Consider the following 22,840-nt stretch of genomic DNA (forward strand, 5'->3'; position numbering starts at 1 on the left):
TTTTTGAGTGATATAAACCTGCATTGAAAAACAGCAGCCCTGTAACTAAACACACAGAGCCACACAACACTGGTAATCCAGCTCAAATCTCCAGCGCCTCTGCCTGTAAACTGTCGGCTAAATGAGGCTAAATGAGTTCTCTGCAGTTACAGCAACCCGGATCTGGAGCAGGTACCGACTGAGAGAGTGACAGAGAGATGAAAAGCCACCCAGAGTGACTGCAAGGTAAATAAAATACACAAGAGCTGGATGAAAGGGGGAAACACGAGAGAAGATATGCACTAGAGAAAACTCCAAGAGCAGATGCTTCATCAATCAACAGTGCTGGCAGGAGGATAAATTAATCACCTCACCACCCAGGGGGATAAAAAGGACAAAAAAAAAGTGACTCAAGAAAGGAAAGAAGAGAGAAAGAAAAGCGGGTGATGCGAGGGTTGGGCTGGCTTGTTGAAGAGGTTGTGATGTTCTGAGTCCCATTCTACTGACGTTTATTGGATGATGCTGATCCCACGGGGCGGTCTGCCACACATTCACAATCTGCTGTTGTTTCACTCGTCTGACAGTTTGGGGACCTTTTTTGGTGTGTTTATTAAAAATACAGCACAGTTTGTAAGAAGGTAGGCTGTGAAAACTGCCTATTACTTAATATGTACATTTTAGATGATGCTCCTCCAAACCTAAAATGATTAGTGGCCAGTTTGGAGTTGTGCTGACACAATTAAATGATCATCAATTAGTCTGAAGTAGTTCATTCTTGACCTTGTAAACAGCTGATTAAACAATCTCAGATGAAATGCTCATTAAAGTACCTAACGACTTTTGGCCTACTGCACAGTAATTATTACTTCTGTACAGTCAGATAATTTGGCTACAGTCATTATCATTATACTTGTTGTTTTTTTGTTTTTTTACATCAATCTCTCTCAATTGTCTAGTTGTTGCCAAGGCCAGGATGCAGTGATGGTGCCACTGCATGACAGTGTTAAGGAACAGTGACAAGGAATTGTTTTAAAGGAACATTTCTATGCAAGGAGGCGAGCAATATCATTAAAATGGCTAACTTATCGATACAGCCCAGCAGGCCTGCATTATTGCACAGTTTTTTGTCAGAACTGGTTGCTGTTGTTTTCCATGGTGAAGGGGCTTTTGAAAATGCTAACAAACAGATAATTGAAGGGAAGAAGAACGCAACCTAAAATACACTGCAGAAATGGCAGGATGATACCCGCAGTCTACATCTGGTGAGTCAGACTACAAACTGAAGAGTCTAATAAAGTGCTGAGTGAAACATGTGGCTCTTCTCATATTTTTGTAGATTGAATAATATGATTAATTTGCCACAGTCAGCATTTGTAACCACAAGGTCACTGCAGATAGATGAATGCCTTTCAGGTCCCATCTGGGACCACGTATCTGAAGGGCATGCTGAACATAGGGGAAGTGTAGAACACCATCCTTTATCCGGGTTCTGCTGAGTATGCACTGTCTTTCCCAGCTTCTCATTCATACAGTTACCCAGTTTCACACAAGGGAAGAGCTGAGGATTAAAAGCCTTGTTTGAGGCAGAATTTGAAACTGATCGGCACAAATCAATGCCATCGGAATGAAAAATGTATAAAAACACATTTGAGCAGTTAGAATTCTTTAGTGGTACCAAACAGTACAGGAACTTAAAACCAGAGTTCTTCAAATCCATGCCTAATTTCTATTAAGCTGTACACACTTTATCCTGTGAAAGATCGCAGGGGGCTGGAGTCTGTCCCAGCTGACAGGGAGAGAGGTAAAGTCCACTCTGGACAGGTCATCAGCCCACCACAGGACTAACACAAACACCTACGGCCAATTTAGAATCTCAAATTAACCTGCCAGGCATGTTTTTGGACTGTAGGAAGAACACTCCACACAGAGAGACCCCAGCAGGTTCAAACTCAGAACCTTCTTGCTGTGAATCTACAGTGCTAATCACCAAAAAAGCATCGCCTGTGCATATATAACAAACCATATCTTATTACACTGGTGTCAATTTAATAAACATTGCCAGAGGTGTACCAGGCAGCGTTGACACTCTTTGAAGTGACAACAACCGTTTGAGTCAAGACAGATATTTCTGGTCCTAATCTCTTGGAAATTGACCATTGTGCAGACATTTATCAGATGGAAAGAAAGCAGGACAACATATTGCATAATATAGTTAAAATCATTAAACCCTACCACCATGGGCTGAACCAATAGCCGAGCGGTTAAGGGGCAGATCATATGTGTCCATTCACTCTGAGCAACGGATCCCCAGTTTGATTCCTGGCCAGCCGGACGCTTTGCTACATGTCTCCCCCTCCTGCATTTTCTGCCTCTCTATATACCATTGTATCAAAAAAAAAAATGCAAACAAAAGCAGAGAAGAAAATCACTTACGCCATAGTGGCTGGCTTGGCGGGCGAAGAGATGTTTCTGATCCAGATGAAGACAGAGGCTGCTGTGGGCTGTAGAGTGACGTCTGGCTCTGAGAGTCAAACAGGCTGGAGAGCGCTGGAACAAAGACAGAAAAGATCCGTTTCTGAATCCTATAAACCAAAGCTCAGTTTCCTTTGAACTATACCGCAGTTCATACTTTTTTGACAAAAAATCTGAATTGAAGCACTGACTTCTAGCTTTTAATTCATGCTGTCTATATCATAATAACACTTGCAAACTGCAAACATATGTATTTACAGTCAGAGTCTCTCAATTTTCAGGGACAGAAAGTAAGTGGATAAGTTAACACACACATCAGTCCTGCTGTCACATGTAAATCTGGTTGGAAACCCTTTTCAATAAGTGATTGCCTGATGTTCAAGACAACACTCGGAATCTCCCATGGTGATACCATGTCAGGCCTTTAGCCTGATCTACAGTACGTGAAACACATGAACAGTTGGATTGAGCTCAAGGTTTAAACATTGACGGTTGCTTGTCTGTATGTGGTTGATCGTTGAGGGGCTAACATCCAGTTCTGGAAGTGAACATCTTCAATAAGTGAGCAGTATATAATATTTACTGTGCAGACCAACCTTTCATGGTTTTGGCGTGGACCTCACTGCTGCTCTCACACACGGCGTTGAGAAACTCGTCCACCTGCTTGAGGGAGAGTGAGTTGTGCAGCGTCTCCAGTGGATAGATAGAGGGCACCATGGAGCAGCCTTCAAATCCTGCAGCACACACAGGACAGACAGACACAGCAGATTGTACCACATTTCTATCAGATACAGGAAGAGGAGTGGGGGCACAACCACTCTCTGTGCATGTTGGCTGCTCATTTGTTCAATGCCATACTGACCAAATCCGGCATTTCATTTGTTAAGTAGCAACACAAACTTTTAAAGCATCTGTAAGATCAATGGTTGGTTACCTTCCACTGCAGCCGGTGCAGCTTTCCCACTGGAGCTACATTACACAAACTTGCAGGCCGAAATTAATGGAAACAAAAATGTTTGGCAATATTACAAATAGGTGTTAATTTCCTTCTTTAGTTAGTAACACCACATCCACAAAAATGGCATAGGTTACTGATCAGTTCACTAAATCAAATGACAGGAAAATGTTTTCTTTTGCCCTGGCATGTTGTGGGCTTCTTGGATGTACCTTTGAGCTACTGAAACATGGTATACATGAGAATGTTAACCAGATAGAAGGGTTTTGTTCATTTCTAAAATAACATAATCAACGTGTATATGCACTTATTAAAGACATGACGCATAATACAAGTTATAGTGTTAAAAAAGAGAATTAACTGACCATGCAAGGCATACAGTCAATCATCAAGGTCAACTTCCTGTCAAAGCTGATGCATTAAGCTAATTTCTTCAGGGGAATGTTCAATATTAAATATAAAATGTCTGTTCAAACTGCTAGAGACAGCCCAAAACAATAGAGAACCATCAGGAGGAAAAAAGAAATTGCATCATTTATTCTGTGGAAAAATATATACACGCAGCTTTGTTTATTAATATTGAAAATACATGGCCAACATGTCTATACTAAAACAGAAGTATCTACATTTTACAAAGCAAACGTTTTGACTGCTTTTTCCAGGCTGGTTTGGGCTGGATATCCAGCAATACCGAAGACAAAGGAAAGCAAACAAGTCCCCCTCAAAAACAATGACCTGCTGAAGTGACCTGCAGCTACACACAGCGAGTTGTAGTGTAGTGTAGTTTCACTTTTCCCTAAAGTTAGATTTAAAATTCCACTGGAATGGTCATCGGAAAAGTTAATGCATGATTATAAATATTTAAGAGACATAAAGTAAGTAAGTAAGGCATTTTTCCCCAACAACATAATACTACACCACATAAGGGAGTCTTCACTGAGCAATAGTAGGTGGTCATGAGTCTGAGCAGATGTGCTTTAAAAAGTTTGTTGGTACGTTTGTGGAGGCTACAGAAATTTGTCACCCTGTTGAGTGCACATTTTTCCTGGTCCCACTTAACCAGACCATGCTGTAGAACATAAAGGTCTGGCTGCACCACACTATCATTCTGCTATCAAGGAAAATACTCCAAATTGTTTAAAGTTCTTTAAATCAATTACAGTCATCGTGGGTGGAGCTACGCAAAGGATGTGGCTTCAGTGTATAAAATAGTTGGTGGAACATTTGCTAGCAATGTGATTAAAAGGATAAATCACAGAAATAAACTAGCAGGGCTATCTTACTGCATGATAAAAATTCTAGGCATGACTTAAAATTTTCAGGGTTTTAAGTTGGTCCCCAGAGGTTGTTACTTTCTTTTACAAAGAAAACAGCAACACCCAGATGATAGAAGGAGGGGACCTACATACTGTAAGTCAGACTATACTTTTCCCAACAATGGAGCTGCTGCTGTGGCTTGATCAGTTTTGTGCAGGTGAAGAGTTGGACTTCACTGTTGCATCTGTGCCACACAAATGAAACGCTCATGACAGGGGGGAAATGTTCCCAGACATACGACAGGGTTCTTGACAATATGTTGATGTCAGGGTGTGTGACACTGATAGCTGTTGTTGTTCCTTCGATGCAGACTGCTGCTTCAGTTCCAGAATCAGCAGCAGATCCTGGTAGTGGCGCCGGTGTGAACAACAGTTACAGATCTGTTAGGGATTCAGCTTAACGAAAACACAAACTGAGCACTTTAAGTCTTTCTTTTATCTTTGCAAACTTCTAAATTAGTTAGCTCTCTCACACCTTTCTCGCTCTCCCTTATGTGGTACACGTGATATATGACCGATATCAGCTGATCCTCACACATTAGTCGCTATCAATGAATCAAATATCTAGTAGAAGTTTAGGTATACTGACTTGTGATATACTTTACAGTACAGTTACCTATGTTGGTACAATGTTACCTAATGTTAGTCACTGAGACACCTGTCCGGTTCTGCATAGGTTCTCCTCAAACCACTGATTCATTTCATATTGTCAGGCATTATTTCTCATAATCCTTGCCTGCTCCTCGGCTCTTTAACACCAGGCAGGCTCCGAACTATGAAGCTGCGGTCTGCTATAAGCACGTTAATGTAAACTTTAATCCTCTTCAGTGTCAAAACACAGTTACAATTAGGATTCATAGCTTTTATTTATTGTTAAAATGCTTCTAACTCAAATGCTCTCCTTTTTGTTATGGAACAGCCAAGCTGCATTTTTCGAGGCAGATATACAACTCCATAAAACAAATGTCTCTAACTGTAGTGGACATAGAGATGTACCTTTTTCCTAAAATCTAGTTTCTAGCTTCATTTTCCCCCATAGTAATCCATTCAGGTCGCCAACCTGCAAAACGTTCTTTAAAGAAGAAGGGGGGCAACATAAACACAAGCCATTAACTCTCACCCTCATTTTTACTAAACATCCTTAAAGCTTGGAGGCACTTTCTTTGTTGGACTCCTGTGGTAAAAACAGTGAGCAGCCCGTTCAATTTTACCCTTACAGATGACAGAGAAGGTACCGAAAATACCACTGTGTTGTGTGCAAACTCTTATCACAAAATAAGGAACTCTTGGGTTAAGAGCGTCCACTTCTGTTGCAATGCTTTTCTAGCTTTGATAATTAATGGATTGAAAATTGAGCTGACCACAAACCTGAGTACTTGGGGGGAGATTTAGTAAGAAAATGTTGTTGTAGTGCTGTAATGTCTAACATTGGTATACAACTGGATTTTTTTTAACCTATATTCCATATCTATCTTCAGCATATTTATATCTATCTTGACTTTGAAGTCAGTTTTATATTGTATTAGGATGTATTTATTCATACATGTCTTTTCCTTGCTCATGGCAAAAACCACACATATGCTGTGAAAAACAACGTGTCAACACAACTGTGCCATGGCAGGCAGTCACAAACGCAGAAACACACAGAAAATACAGTCGAGTGGCATTCAGTGCAGCCCCACAGAGAACGCAAAGGGATGCCATTAAAAGTGGGGAAAGGATGGAGGTTGAAGTGACGCTTCCACTTCATCCATCTGCCCCAGCAGCATGCGGGTCAGCCTTGCATTTGTCCATGACTAATGTGCAACAACCACAGAATTTCTCATGGCTATTCCCCAGAACAACTTGTCCAATACAGCGGCACAAAGCGGAACAAAATGCAGTGTTTAATGGACAAGAACCATTCAAGGCCTCGAGGGGCCAAGATATGAATTTCACCAGTTGACAATTATCTGAATTGCTCGTTGTTAGTGTTTCTCACAGGTTTATATGCAGTTTGTGAGTAAAATCATTTATGGTCATCAAGAAAGCTACAGAAAAGTCTGGTAACAGTCGGTGTGTTTTTTGTTTTCAGTCCAATTCATATCCACAACATAAAAATCTCTACATGATATTACTTTGTTCATATTTAGCCACTTATTTGATATACATGACGACAAACAAGGACTAGAGAAGGAGGACACCCCAGAAAGTTGTTTGTTTCTGTTTGGATGTATTTCTCCACTGACCTTCTGAACCCCAAAACCGGCCTTTGGGTTTTAAAGGCATGCTGTCTTTACAAAATTACCAAAATAAGACCATTAGTCAAAGCCAGAAAGTGGAAAACAAAGACAATTGTTGGATTTTTAATCACACACCGGTGATGTGTTGTTCTGTCAGGAAGCAAATCTTAGCTTAAAATCATGCTATTTCATCAAAATTACTTTCTTCTATGTTTCTCACTGAAGGGAATCAAAAAATAATAATCATTTGCTCCAACCAAATTTTGTAAGTAACAAGAAATGATGTGCTCCTGAGCACAGCTAGGGAGGCATTGATGACTTAAATGCGACCAATGTGACAAATTCAGGGACTTTTTAGCTCAACTGCAGTTGCTTTTGCACAGAGCACATAGCAGAGGAGTACAAAAACAAATTAAAATGCAAGTAAAAAAATATCTATAGTATGTAGAGTCACCATTTTGAGTTTTCACAGAACTTTCGAGTTCCTTTTCCATAGAGGTGTAGGATTTTATAATGCAAGTGAAAAATTAGCCCACAGTGACAATGAAGTGAAAATGGGAAGCACCCAGAAACTGGTTGGGAATCATGAAATCTTTTCCTTACTGAAGACGGCATTTATCCTTCCTTCCACTGTTCATTCTGTCACCACTGTGCCCTGTTGAATATTACAGGACTTGCATAAAAACACACTAACATACCATGTATTGCCTTCCCCTCCTCATCTTTGCTGCAGCCTCTTCATATGGATATCAAATTCAGCTCACATACCAGATGCAGTGGGAGCAGGAAACACTGATGCTACACTGCACCATTCACTCCCCACATAGGCAAAGACAAAGACACGGAGACAGGCAATAAAGCATGAAGACATCCGAAGAGCAAGACGTCAAGAAATTAAATTATTAGAGTAAAAATCTAAAAATATCCCAATCTACTTTATCCTGTAGCAAAACATCTGTAAGTTATTACAGTTATTTCTGCTGACTGCAAAGAATAAGTGTGTAGCTTTGGTAAGTTGATACAACATGCCAAGACCTACTCCAGAAACACTTCACAAAATCAGCAGTTTATAGACAGAACACCACCTAATTAGCCAATTGAAATGAGCGCAGAGATGATGACCCAAATATTTCAACAGCTGCTCAAATCTCTGTCACCTGGCCAAGAAGCATACAATGTGAACACTGAGGGAAGCACAGCGGCACCCAGTTGTGACCTCACAGGGTCAAACTGGTGCCATCAACATCTGATGCTGGTCTCCAGACAGACCTCACTGTTGAACAAATACCCAGTTTGAAAGGCATTTTCTTTACACCCACTGCTCAGCACGGAGCATGCACACAATGCAGTTAGACAAACCTGAAACTACGCTATAGAAGAGTTTGTTTCACTGATCATCAGCATGCATGTAGAGCTATTAGTTTTCCTTGTGCAGCTTCCTTTTAAAAAGAAAAAAAAAAAGAAAAAAGAAAAGAACAGAAAAAAAAGAAGCAAAAAAAAAAAAAGTTTGCCATATTCTACTAGTTTCATAAATGAGCAGCAGACATCCAAATGTGTAAGAGAGGACTGGAATCAAAGAACACTAAAGAACTTAAAGACACAGTGAAAACAAAAACAAAACTTTCCTTTGTTCTGTCAAAAAATACAGACGAGTGACCAATAAAAGGAAAACCCAACATCTCAGTAAGGTATCGGCTCATCACTTACCACTAGAACAGCTTCAATCTAACACACCTGTCTAAAATCTCACCTGAGGTTGCGATTCTGGTGACTGTAAAGGCCACAACATACGTTTTACATCACTTTCATCATCCTGAAAAGACCAGTCCCATCAGAATAGAAATATTTTATCATACAATAAAGCTGATCACTCAGAACAAAGTTGTACTGTGCAGTGACCCTGGCCTCTAAGAGGACAGTGGACCCAAAAATTCCCCCCACAGCCGACCAGAACCACCAGAACCCCTGTCTGTGTAGGGGTCAAAGGTTCAGGTTTCACTTCATTTCATCACTCGTCTTTATGTATGAAAAATCCATTTGAAACTTTTATATGCAAGTAGCTGCCATATGGCTATGTGCATATAAAAGGCAAGTCGTGGTTCTACCTGGTTTATTTATGTACAAAACCTGAGCAGAAACACTGAACCAGTTAAAATAATGGGTGGGTATGGTTGAGGATGTTGCAGTTTAAATTGTTTTCTGTTATTCGTGGTTTAACTGGAGGTCAACTGTGATGGCTTAATGTTATATTACTGCAGACTTCATGTCATCCATTGTTTGACTCACCCAGCTCAAAAATTTACAACAGTAGAGGTTGAAAACGCTAAATTGAAATTGAAATAAAACTTGCACTACATGCAGGTAGAAACTTACTAGCCTAAAACAAATGTAATAGCTCATTTAATAGCTCATGCTGTATTTGTTTCTAAGGGTTGAAAAAATTCTGTCTCAATTTCTAAAGAATGTCATTAAGGTCTAATTTATGGTCACTCTTCAGCGATCCAATCAAATCCCACCTATCTGATAAAATCCTTCGCACACACAACAGCCACATGCTCAGCTTCACGTCAATTTACGGGCGATGCAGACGCTGTAACTGTTGTTTCACTGTGACTTTAAATATGCAGGCGAATACAGTGTTGCTCCCTTTGGCAAACATGCAAAACAGGAACGTGTTTACAGTTTGAAATGGAGCATTGAGCACAGCTATAACAGGAACAAAAAATGAATGCACAGGCAGGAAACCAGGAAAAGACAAGAAAGATGCAAAGCTCAACTGGCATTGGCAGCATCCCACTCGCCCCTGCACCAGCATAAATGGGCTAGAGTGAGGAAGAGGAGACAGTAAGACGTGTGCAGGGACTACAGAGGCTGACCGTGGAGAGATTCTGGGCGCTCCTGACCAGACATCAGCCAGGTCTTGAGGAGGCGGAGGTGGTAGGGGCAGTGGTGCAGGTGGTGGGCCATGGCCCCGTCCACAGCCAGAGGGGCAAACCCCAGCAGGACCGGCTCAGCGGGCAGCCCCCCCAGCAGCTGGACTACATGGAGCTCGTCTGAGGGCTCTGAGGGATGAAAGGCAGAGCAGGGAGAGAAGAGGAGAAAGAGAAAGTAGAGTGGAGCCAAAGGAGGAATGGGAGGAGTGACAGGAGCGGAGCCACAGAGCTACAGAGCAGTGTGGCTGAAGGTTGCTAAAGATGGGCGTCTCAGTAGGAAAAGATTTGATAGCAGCACATTCAGTTTCTCCATTTGATCAATACAGGTCTTGAGTTTTAAGTTCTCAATGAAGCGGACTAACTAACCCTGGACACAGCACTGGGCCTCAACCATGCACAAACAACACACTCAGTCCTACCTTTCTATTTTCCAGTTCAAACAACAGATAACCTGAGGTCAAATAAAGAAAGCAGTAGGCAAGAGCAGTCAATAACATCACAGGTTGAATGGAAACACACCAGAGACACAGATCTACCGTACACAACATGAACTAGCGTCTTTCAATCATCAATAATATTTCTCAAACAGAACATCAGTGACTCCCCACACCTTGCAGAGCTGGCTTTCAATAAACTGCGTGTGGGGGCATAAGAATACACAGTGAGTGCTCTCAAGTCGACAATATGTATTCTCATTGTGTACCATCAAAGCATGACTTTCTTATAGGATTCAATTATCAGCTACACACATGGACAAAGTTGTTGGTACCCCTCGGTTAATGAAAGAAAAACCCACAATGGCATATAATAAATAAAATTCTATGAAAATTAAGCAATGAAATCAGACATTGCTTTTGAACCATGTTTTAACAGAATTATTTTTTTTTTTTAAAAACTCATGAAACAGGCCTGGACAAAAATGATGGTCCCCCTAACTTAATATTTTGTTGCACAAACTTTTGAGGCAATCACTGCAATCAAACAATTTCTGTAACTGTCAATGAGACTTGTGCACCTCTCAGCAGGTATTCTGGCCCACTCCTCATGAGCAGACTGCTCCAGTTGTCTCAGGTTTGAAGGGTGCCTTCTCCAGACGGCATGTTTCAGCTCCTTCCACAGATGTTCAATAGGATTTAGGTCAGGACTCATAGAAGGCCACTTCAGAATAGTCCGCTGTTTTCCTCTTAGCCATTCTTGGGTGTTTTTAGCTGTGTTTTGGGTCATTATCCTGTTGCAAGACCCATGACCTGCGACTGAGACCAAGTTTTCTGACACTGGGCAGCACATTTCTCTCTAGAATACCTTGATAGTCTTGAGATTTCATTGGACCCTGCACAGATTCAAGACACCCTGAGCCAGATGCAGCAAAGCAGCCCCAGAACATAACAGAGCCTCCTCCATGTTTCACAGTAGGGACAGTGTTCTGTTCTTGATATGTTTCATTTTTGCGTCTGTGAACATAGAGCTGATGTGCTTTGCCAAAAAGTTCCAGTTTTGTCTCGTCTGTCCATAGGACATTCTCCCAGAAGCTTTGTGGCTTGTCAACATGCAGTTTGGTAAATTCCAGTCTGGCTTTTTTATGATTTGTTTTCGACAATGGCGTCCTCCTTGGTCGTCTCCCATGAAGTCCACTTTGGCTCAAACAATGATGGATGGTGCGATCTGACACTGATGTACCTTGACCTTGGAGTTCACCTTTAATGTCTTTAGAGGTTGTTCTGGGCTCTTTTGTTACCATTCCTATCATCCGTCTCTTCAATGTGTCATCAATTTTCCTCCTGCAGCCACTTCCAGGGAGGTTGGCTACAGTCCCATGGATGCTAAATTTCTGAATAATATGTGTAACTGTAGTCACAGGAACATCAAGCTGCTTGGAGATGGTCTTATAGCCTTTACCTTTAACATGCTTGTCCATAATTTTCTTTCTAATCTCCTGAGACAACTCTCTCCTTCGCTTCCTCTGCTCCATGTTTAGTGTGGTACACACCATGTCACCAAGCAGCACAGTGACTACTTGTAAACCTATAAATAGGCCGACTGACTGATTACAAGTGATGCTAATTAGAGGACACACCTTGATTGAACATGTCCCTATGGTCACATTATTTTCAGTCTTTTCTAGGGTACCATCATTTTCTTCCAGGCCTGTTTCATAAGTTTATTTTTTAAAAATAATTATGTTAAACCACAGTTCAAAAACAATGTCTGATTTCATTGCTTAATTTTCATAGAATTTTTATTTATTACTTTTGTCAGATTCAAGTTATTTCTGTGACCGTTGTGGGTTTTTCTTTCATTAACTGAGGGGTACCAACAATTTTATCCATGTGTGTCTACTAATTGTGCAACTGCCTCAAAGCTGCAAATACTCCCTCAGGGGGTTCAAAGGTTTATCGTGAGGCAGTTGTTTTGTAACAATTCATTGCTAATTTGTTTAACCCTATGAGCACCAAAACCTGTGTGTTTGAAGGGCATGTTTTCTTCATACATTCTTTTTGACATAATGACACCATTTCTCAGAGCCAGAAACTGTTTAAACAGAGCGAATTGTTGGATTTTAAACTTGCCAATGATCGTTCATTTACTCATTTGTGATGTGCCATTGGGTCAGGAAACACATCAAAGTTTAAATTGTAAAATTTTCATCAAAATCTCTACACACCTCACAAATTCTTTAAAAAAAAATAAGTCTTTGCTCTAATCAAATTCTGTTCAAAACAAAAAAGTCTGCACTTCACAGTACAACTGTGAAACCATAAGTGACTCAACCAACAGCAATGACAAAAATTAAGGATTTTTTCCCCCCAAACTAGGATGAACTGTAGGCTGTGTTTACCCAGAGTAGACAGACATATGAAAGCAAATAAAAATGTAAGTAGTAAAATGTCTAGTATGTAACATCTCCATTTCCACAAAGTACTTGTAACATCTGTATCCGTTGACATTAATGTAAATGTTGATTAAATTCTTTTTGCAAAATAAATAATTAAAGAAATTAATTAATTTTCCTTCTGATTTATGGCTGTACAACTGTGTCTTACTGCATAAAAGACAGCTTTGAGTCTTCTCTACTTGTAGCCATGGTTATGCTGTTTTTACAGCAGTACAGGACTTCATGTTGCAGTCAATAGTTAACAAACAGTAAAATCAACATAGAATAGAATTTACGGCAGTATAATTTATGCACCACTAAATCACATTATCAGTTAAAAATACATGGGCCTTTAATCTGCAATAACTGGCGGTTGTCAAATATTTACACATGCAGCATTCACAGTACACCTTCTCTGCTTTTGCTTTGTCCCCTCTTCCTCCGGCCCGCCTAATGATCACAATCATAATGGACTGAATGAGTTCAGCTTCCCATCTGACAATATTTAATTAACCAAGAAATAATCACAGATTTGGGGCTGCTGCTCATGCACTGCAATAAACATACACAAACAAATAACAAAACTTAGATGGAACTTAGATAGCTTTAGCAATACTCTCTAAACACAGTAACAAGGTTAAGAAATCAGAACAGAAGATTGGTGTCATTGCTCTTTTCTCCACTGAGCATCATAATTGATAATTTACCGGTGCAAGCAGGAGTAATTTTCTCAGTGAGCGCAGCAGATTTCGTTGGGCCGAGGCAGTATAGTCAGTTAATTCCAAATGAATAAAAGCAGCATTTAAAAACCTTCCTTTCTTTTCAAGCTGCACAACAGTCAACCAAATATCTGTGTTTTACTCCAGAACACTGCATTGATTTTGTGACAGTGTGCTGATTTATGACTTAGTCTAGTAGAAAATATAGAACTGAAAATGTTTCAAAAATGCTCTATATTAAAAAAAAAAAAAGAAAAAAAAAGGCACCAGCAGCAGCTAAACACCCCATTAGCAATTCTAAGTGAGTTCTACTCCGACAGCCACGCAGGCAGTCTGTGTGTGATTTATACTACTGTCAAATATCTTCTAAAATTCAAGCATCAAAGCATGTAAAGAAAATCTACACTTTTTAAAGGACCACTGTCATATATAGTATATATAGCAATGAAAACAAGAACACAAGCCAAACATTGATCACTGTGTTCCCCAGTAGTTAGTCCAAACACTTGTCAACATCGTATCAGAATCCAAAACTACAGTGACTGTGCTTGTTGTTCTGAATCAACACATCAGATGATCCCAGCGCTCAGACGACATGTAATTTCTGTGAAAGTGCAGCCAGCACAAGCTCAACTGCCAGAAGCTGACGGCTTGTTTCTGAGCTATTGGGATAAAATCCTTATCACCATTCAGTCACATCCAAACGAACAGGACGTGTATTTAGTTGTGTGCTATGCAGTAGCTCCTAAAAACCTGAACCCCAAAATCTAATCAGTGGGTTATAAAAACTAAATAACTAAATATATACATATATAAAAAAAAACCCTGCTGTTTCCAACAATTCAGCTATCAGGCCCCTTAGCTGTGACTGACGTACAGCAGACGTCTGAACTGAAAACAAAAGAAAACACTTTTCACAAACAGACTTGGCCATGTTGGACACCAAGTACGAAAGAAGGAAACGACACATTAACTATTAACCTATTCATTTTGCAAAGTAGGCAGGTAGCTTCCACAGTAGTTTCACCTGTGAATGACTGAAGCAAATTCTTGTTATCAAGTGAGATGTTTTTTTTCTTTTTTTCTTTTTTTAAACACAGCAGCAAGATTGTTTCAAATATAGAACTGCAACTAATGATTGTTGTCATTGTTGATTTATCTGTCATGTATTTTTTTTGGCAAATCAGCGATTCATTTGGTCATTAGAATATCAGAATATGATTTTCTGTTCACAAACATTTTTGCATGAAAATGAATGAAATGACTGAAATACTAGTCTTTTTTTTCATTGATCTATTGATTAAATAAAAGCACAGTTATTTCAGCTCTAATCAATTATCTCAGAAATTTCAAAGAGTTGCTTATAAAATAACCGCAAAGCAAACTAAATATAGGTGATCCCAGTAAGTGTGAACTTTTAAATTAAGGCTTTACTTTAATCATTAATCAAAGATTTCTTTGGCCTGCACTAATGAATAAATCTAACAATACAATACGCTGACTGTACCAATTATTTGCCCTTTTGATGGGCGTGCAGGTGCAGAATTGTTCAATATTTTTAAAGCTGCATGTGAGCCGCAGTCCAACATATGAAAGAAGAACTTCTCACAGCATACAGTCCATGTTTCTAAGTCCGTGTGAAGCTCCACTTTCACATGTTGAAATGCAGCTCACATGCAGGTTAAAGAGCAACTTAACACCCCTGAAAACTTTGTCTTTGCTGACTTCTCTGGGTTTGACGTCTCTCCTTACGTCAGGGATGTAGAAGCAGGGAGTAGTTGGTACACTGTGACATCACTTTACAATTTTAATAAAGCCATTCAACAGTTAGGATGTGGTCAGAGGTGAAGCACTGGAGCCAGAAATAGCAGTGAAACACGGCTTTGCAGGCTAGTTTTAAGTCACTCTTTAAAACGTATTTCCCCAAACTATGAAATCAATAGAATAAATGATTTAAAATTACCAAAAAGTGCAAGTGAGGAAGTGTTACGATCTGTGCACAGATTATCTACACGTGGAAATACATCTAAGGAAGGAGATATATTCCACTCATACAACCATCCTGTGAAGAAACAGCAGGATCATAGAGGTAAATTAAACATGTGCAGGCACAGCAGGTGGTGTTAGAGGTGAGGGTTGAAAACAAGGTACAACCAACACTGAGGTGTGTGCGGTGAAACAGAAACTCTTGAGAAAAAAACTTGGAGCCATTAAATGTAATTAACGCAGCCAAACGTCAAACCTCCAGAAATAGAAAACATAGGAAATGTTTTCCCACAAAAGGGTCATGCAAGATAACAGGACAAACTAGAGGAGTGTCGAAATATACTTGAATAAAAGCAGACATACCATTAGTCGGATGCCTGGCAAACGACACAGAAAATCTCTTTACTGCCGGCATAGAGAACAGCTCTGAGGAGATAAGAAAGGTAACTGGGATTACTGGGACTGCTGGTGCCTGTGTCTGCCTGTTAGCCTGTGTGTTTCTTAACATGAAGGAAAAAAAGAAGAGAGGAAGAACAAAATAGGAGAGTTGGCCTGTCGATTCATCAGTGTTTGCCTGCCAACTGTCATGCGTGATAATAAAGAGTCATCTCTGAATAAGCCATGTGGGGAGAAAGTGAAAGGAAAGACAGTGGAGTTGATGGAGTAAATGATGGCTGAATAGTAAACATGCAGGAAGTGTGATGCCGAGTCTTGATCTCACCAACGAGAAGCATTCTGTGAATTCAACCTCCGTTTGCTTCCTTTTGTCAGACTGCTATTGTGTATCACCTATCTTTTCACCTTTAAAACAAATTTAAAAAAACAGAAATAACACCTATCTGGTGACAGTGAGAGAAGACTGATACCACCCTCATCTTGGTTGAGCATTAAATATGAAGGTCAAACAATAAGCTCAGCACAAAGATTAGAAGTTGACAAACACCTCAGTGTAACAGAATCTGCCTAATAGACCTCTAAAGCTCTTAAATGACATGTTGACTCGCTTTCAGCTCATGCAAAGTAACTTTTTCTGACCATGTGATGAGTCCAATATTCACTTTTTTAGCTCTAGTGTTGGTATTCCATATTAGCTACCTGATTTTTTTCTCCTGCAGGCTGAGAAAACACTGAGCTGAAAGATGAGCTGTGTAGAAACTGAGGGAAACTGCAGAGTTGTCAGAGTTATCCGAGGGTTCATCACATGACCAACCCCCTTTTCTTACACAAACTTGTGATACACTGTTCATGTAAGAATATTGATTAGATCTGGTTTAAAGCTGAGGTAGGCAGCACTCTTTTGGCATCATTGAGCAAAAATTCCAAAATAACCTTTCAGCATAATTTCATTCATGTGCTGTAGTTCTTATTGGCTGTTTGACAAATGCAGGTGTGTGTGCGTCCCTTCAGATGAAAAAGCTCATTCAATGTTAAAAAATCCTGGAAAAGTTGCTATTCCAACATTGGCAACAACTGCCTGGACTGGAAAGCAACTCCAAAAACAAAGAGAGAACCAGAGAATAAACACAATAAAACACACATGGATCCTCGTAAGTCACACTCTGCTGCTGTGTACTCTGAGTTTGCTGTTGTTATTCTGGACAGGTAACCTGCTAACTTCAGCTACGTGTAATATCTAAACATGTTTAAAGAGTTACTTAGGTTGTGTAGGCTGATGTACCATGCAAGCTAGTGATAAGTGACTATGATAATGATAGCAACTGTTTAGCCTTCTGCTAACTAGGTCTACCCATTATTCTAAATGATTAATTTTCTTCCAAAACGGCCATTTCACTTTCTTGAATTTTGACAAACTGTATTTTGTTGTATGATGCAAGACAGTGAGCAATGTAAACAAAAGTTTGCATATTAAAAGTGCAAAAATGTGGAGTTTAACTGGAAACATGATAAAAAAAAAAAACGTATTATTTATGTCAGTAGTACAACTCCATAAGACATGAATGTTTTCATCAAACTTCTTAACAGTGAAACAGTCTGTATATTAAAAAAGTGCAACATGGACACAGTAAATGTTTAAGGCGCATGAAGCAGCAAAAGCAACTTCTTTTCTCCTCATTTTGTGATTGTTCTTTGACTTGGTAGTAGCTTCAAGTTCAGCTGTATTAAAATATGTGAGCACAGAGAGTAGGAGAGAAGCTAACAGATGTAAAGTGGCTCCACTCCAAACACAACCTGTACGTTTTTTTCTTTAGATATTTGTGCATTTGCTGTGCTGTTGTGATCTGCCGTTCAAATTCTGCACAGTGCACATACTTATTGATGACCATGCTTTTTCAGTGCCAACGTAGCCAATTATGCTAAAGGCTCATGAATGTGGCCCTCATGAATGTCATGTTTATGTTCACGATTAGCTGTTTAGTTTAGATTGTGTTGTGTCCACATATGCACAATGCGTGTGCCCTTCTCATCTCGTCGGATGGGCTTAGGACAGAAAGGGATGCTGCTCACATTCTTTTTAATTTCGGCCTACCTCAGCTTTACAGTAACAAATAAATGGCTGAAATGAAAACCTTGTGCCAGCACAAACAACACAGACTTGATCAACCCTTGAGGAAAAAAAAGAGAACAAGCCAACACAGTTGTCTTGCATGAAAAGAAATATTGTAAGAAAATCTACTTTTATATAATAAATAGTGCTAAATTATATCAAGTTGAACATTTATTCAAAAGAACACATTTGTGACATTGGAGGTGACGTTTAACTGGTGTTACTTGACAGACAGTGAAGGTTGGGAACCACGTCTCTAAAACAACCCTGCAGGGCAGCTTCAGGTCTGAACTGTTCACCTTTCCAGCAACGAAAGAGTGATTTGTTGCCCTGATGCTGCTCTCTTTCTGACGTCAGTCCAAATGTTTAGCTGTCTCTCAGACTGCAACACACAACATAACGTAAGAGAATTGAGCAGGGAAAGCGTCTGCTTGCTCCTGGAGCCTTGCAGTCAGAGTGACACCCAGTGGATGAACTGAACAGCTCAGTTTCCTGTTTAACACCTGCAGTGGAGAAAATCCCAGCAGTTCTGGCAGTGTCCAGATACTTGAGCATAAATAGAATTTTATAACAAATGTGACCTGAGGATGTGTCATATTTATCTTTGGAAACTACTACACCAATTTGTCAAACTATGAGATTACATAGAATCCAGATATATGGCGTCACTAAACCTGCTGTATGGACCCCTGGTGGTGGTGAAAACAGCTCGCTTAGACTCAGAATTAGCAGCAAGAGGCTGAGTAAAACCGAGGGTGTGGAGGGACAATGAGGCTGAGGATTATTTTAAGGTGGATTATTGGGTCTTGAAGAAACATCTGTTCCAAATAACAGGCTGAGTTTCTTAATATAAGGATTACAGTAAATTGTGATTAATAAAAAAAAAAAAAAAAAAAGCCAGGCTTCTGGCTTCCAGACACAAAAACTACTTTACTGTGGATTATGAAATTCCATGAGAGGATATAGTACAAATTGCACCACAACATGCACAGAGAGAGAAAACTGCAGCACATTTGAACCCAAGCAGACAGCGGTGTGTTCAGTGAGTGGTCATGCTGATGTAGAAGAATATTGATTGCTGATAACTGCGGAGCATCACCCATTCCAGCATAAGCCTGCATGCTCAGCATTTGCTACACAGCCAATCACTCTGCTGTCAAATCAGTGCCCTCATGGTGCACGCTGCGAAGAAAATCACTTCAGAAATGTGATGCAACACATTGAAACTGCTGGTTTGTTTTGAGAAAGAGTTGAAAAAGAAAGGAGCTTTAATACAACAAAAAAACTAAAAAATTGACAGTACCGAATGTCCCCAAATGTCAAATAATGTGAAGTTCCAGGAACAAAAAGTAGAAGAATAAAGGGAAAGTTTGCAGAGTTTTTCAAAAAGGATAGAGATGAAAAGACCTGCCCCATGGGAGAGGACAGACAGTGTGGTGAACATACCAAACATGCCACTGTGGCACGGCAGACTGCCAGGGGACAAAGGTGGCTTTCGGTGGTGGTGGTGGTGCGTGCGGACGTAGTCCCGCAGGTTGGGGGCGCTACAGGACACCCCGAGGGCAGAGGCACTGAAGAGGCCAGAGCAGAGCGAGCCTGTGTGAAGGGGAGCCAGGGGAGTGCAGGGTACAGGGATGGGTGGAGTGGAAGTGTAAGTAATTTTATTACACACCATGCTGTTATTATTTCTAACAAACTATTGCAACGGGCAGTTTTTGGGTGCTTACTTTGTGAAAGCGGTACACCTGTGTGAAAGTCCTCCAGCTACAGTTTGGGTGATTGTTACCTTAATCTCTAGTGTGAAAAATATCTGATTTAAAACTAAATTTATGATCGAGAGCTCAAGATAATTTCCAGACAATTTAACTCTCTGAACCCAAACACCCAACAAAGTGTTTGAAAGGCAAAAATCTCCAAAATTACAGCATTCATCAGTGCTGAAAAATTTTTAAAACAGCAACAATCATCAGATTTTTCAACTTTCCCAAGGTCTGTGAAGTGCTGTCCTGTTGACCATATTTCATTACAATCACTTTATTCTACATTTCTCAATTTAAAATTCACCAAAAATAAACAGTTTGCAGTAAACAGTGTCTGTAAAAATAACCTCCAAAATGTCTAATATCTATATTAAGTAGAGTCAAAAATTGTACATGCTGCCTGCAGGTACTATTGTTTTTTTTTTTTATAAAATAATAATCAAAAATCCTCATTTTTACTTAAAGAAATACATACATAAAAAATTAATTGCATCTTATCACTGTTACAACGCACCAAAGACATTTTTGGGTTCTCTTTACTTCTAGCCATGGTTGTGGTGGTTCCATTGAGGTGCAGAAAAAACAGTGAGTAAAAAACTGCTTAAGATTTATTCCCAGAAAGGATGACAAGCGAGTTATATCTGTCAGACCTCTGTGTTTGTGTGCTGTGTAAACAAAGATAAAAAGGCCGAGTGTAGAAATGGGATTGTTTCAGACCTCTGAAACCACAGCTCCTAATATGAATGTGAAACAGTCAATATTTCTACTTTTATTCTAACATTTTAAACCAATATTTTATACGTTTGCAGACCACAGAAAAGTGAGCCTATATCTTTGAAATTCCAAACAAAACAAACATTTTGAAGGCGCCAGTGTTGAGTCTGCGCCTTGTTCCTTTGTTCTATAAACAGGATAAAAGGAATGAACACCAGCTTGCTGACAAAGGCTATAAGCGACACCTGCTGCTCTGGTCGGTGACCTGTGCAGTTTGTGGTGTTGGTGATGAACAGGGATCAGTCGGCAGACACACTTACTACACATAACAGACTGACAGGTTCCACTCAGAGAGGCTTTACATGGAGCCACTTTGATGTCATGTGGACACACAACCAACTGCTGCTTTAGACTTGTGATAATTAAGCACTGAGTGACATGATGATCAGAGCCTTCATGGAGAAGCACACTGTCCCATTTTAACTCACTCATTTTTCACGGCAATATAAAGTCCTTCACCTCTATGGAAACAGGACAACCATGACTAGAAGTCAGGAGCATTCAAAAAATGTTATGTGAAGAGTATGCCACAGTTAAATTGCTATAAATCATAAAAAAGTTGAATTTCTTTGTTTATTTAACAAGATTTGAATCAACATCTACACATTTTTTCCAAGTGACCACAGGAGTACCCAGTACAGGAAAAATAATACTGACCTACCATATTATAGATATTTACCACCTACATTTTTAATTTAAATTTAATTTCACACATTTTCCCTATAAACTGCTGTGTAAACTGTCTGCAGTTCAGCTGGAAAGTCCTTGGGTTTTGGCCCAGTCATCAACATCAGTTACGTTGAGAATTTTAAGTTGTTTTTTTTTGTTTTGTTTTTTTTTGTTCCAGGCAGAATCTGGATATTGCAAACAGCATATTTGTGGCTAATTAATAAATGAGACATAAAAAAAGCAACTTTGAGGAAATATGACAATTTTAAGCTTGGACTGGAGCAATGTTCCCAGTGGAACTACGTGTCACAGGTTTGTAGTTCAAACACTGTTAGAAAGATGGACATCTGATGACTGTGGCACTGATAAAACATGTAATTTTAATGATTTATTGAAGATAATTTTCTGGGTTTAGAGGGTTAACCATCTTTTTCATGAACTTATTATTAGCTTCCTTTTACTCCTGCACAAATCTACTTATGTTAGTTAGGTTTTAATTATGGCACTAAATATAAAAAAACCTCAAATACAACTGGACTTCTTTTAGGAGTGTGATGCTGTGGCACTGTAAGATTGTTAATCCATACATACAACCTTCTGCAGGGTTCTATAGATCTATCAGTAAACACAACCACTGATCACTGACATCTCAAATATTTAAGGAATTGTTTTTTTCAATTATATCACTTATTGTCTGGTGACATCAAGCTGGAATGGAAGATATGTACAAGTGTTACAACAGCTGACTTTCAAACTCCCAGTGAAGCAGATTGTTTCCACAAAGTGACGCCACTCTCCATTCTCACGTTCACGGTTTTACGGTTTTATCCACATGTCTTGATTTAGACGGCAGCCTTTCATGCTTGTGAGTGTCACCGTGTTAGCAGGTTGTTGGAGGTTACATGCCCTTGGGAACTGTACACACACCGAAAACAAGAGTCCTTCAAGGATTTTTCCTTTGGGTAGCAGTTAAATCACACTGATTGAAACAGAGCGGTGCTTGAAAAGAACCAAACTAGGATTTAGCTAATTCAGAATACTTTAACTTTCTGTTTCTTTCAGGATCATGAAGAACTACGTTAACATCTAACTTCATCATAAAGGTTCAGTGTGGGACCAAAAAGGGTTCTGCTGTAAAGCCCACAATATTTGGAATAGCACAGAAGATATACTTTTTAAATAGTATGATGATTGCTTAATTTTGTTTAAAGTGTAACCAAACAGGAAATAAACTCTAGTTAGACTGTAGTGCACCGTATCATACAGCTTCTGATAAATATATCAGGATCTCACCATAACTTTATTCAGACTTCTGTAACAATAGTGGTTTTAAATGATGTACAATTAGTTTTTTGTGGAAGATTATTTTTTCAGTCATATTTCTGGCAATTAAAAGACTATGATTAAAAAACTTTTTGTTCTTTTGTACATATGTTCAACTGGGCTCAAAGGCTGTCTGAGGGATGTACTATGAAATAGGTTCAACATACAAGACATTAAATTATGATGATGTTTGTATACCAACAGCTGTACACTTTACATCCAGCATGGAATTGGTACATAAATTATGTCTCCAGGTTTCTGAGACATTATTTGCTTTACTAATGTAATATTTTAGCATATTTACTTACGCTAGCTGAAGCTACTGAGTCTAACGATTCAGTTTGATTCTTAGAC

At 39.5% G+C, this 22,840-nt stretch overlaps 1 protein-coding gene across 3 annotated transcripts in view; it reads right to left on the minus strand.

Moving 5' to 3' along the window:
• ppip5k1b (diphosphoinositol pentakisphosphate kinase 1b) overlaps window positions 1–22,840 on the minus strand; it is a 67,048-nt gene that overhangs the window by 1,395 nt on the left and 42,813 nt on the right. Inside the window, exons 26-29 of one of the 3 annotated variants that reach the window (XM_008293888.1) lie at window positions 19,407–19,556; window positions 15,818–15,880; window positions 3,048–3,185; window positions 2,413–2,526 (exon numbers count right to left, since the gene is read on the minus strand). In XM_008293888.1, the coding sequence (XP_008292110.1) occupies window positions 2,413–2,526; window positions 3,048–3,185; window positions 15,818–15,880; window positions 19,407–19,556 (465 nt within the window). The remainder of the gene's footprint in view (window positions 1–2,412; window positions 2,527–3,047; window positions 3,186–15,817; window positions 15,881–19,406; window positions 19,557–22,840) is intronic. The other 2 variants (XM_008293897.1, XM_008293904.1) reach the window with 2 other exon arrangements.

This window comes from Stegastes partitus, unplaced genomic scaffold (assembly GCF_000690725.1).
Source record: "Stegastes partitus isolate 25-593 unplaced genomic scaffold, Stegastes_partitus-1.0.2 Scaffold21, whole genome shotgun sequence".
Lineage (NCBI taxonomy): Eukaryota > Metazoa > Chordata > Actinopteri > Pomacentridae > Stegastes > Stegastes partitus.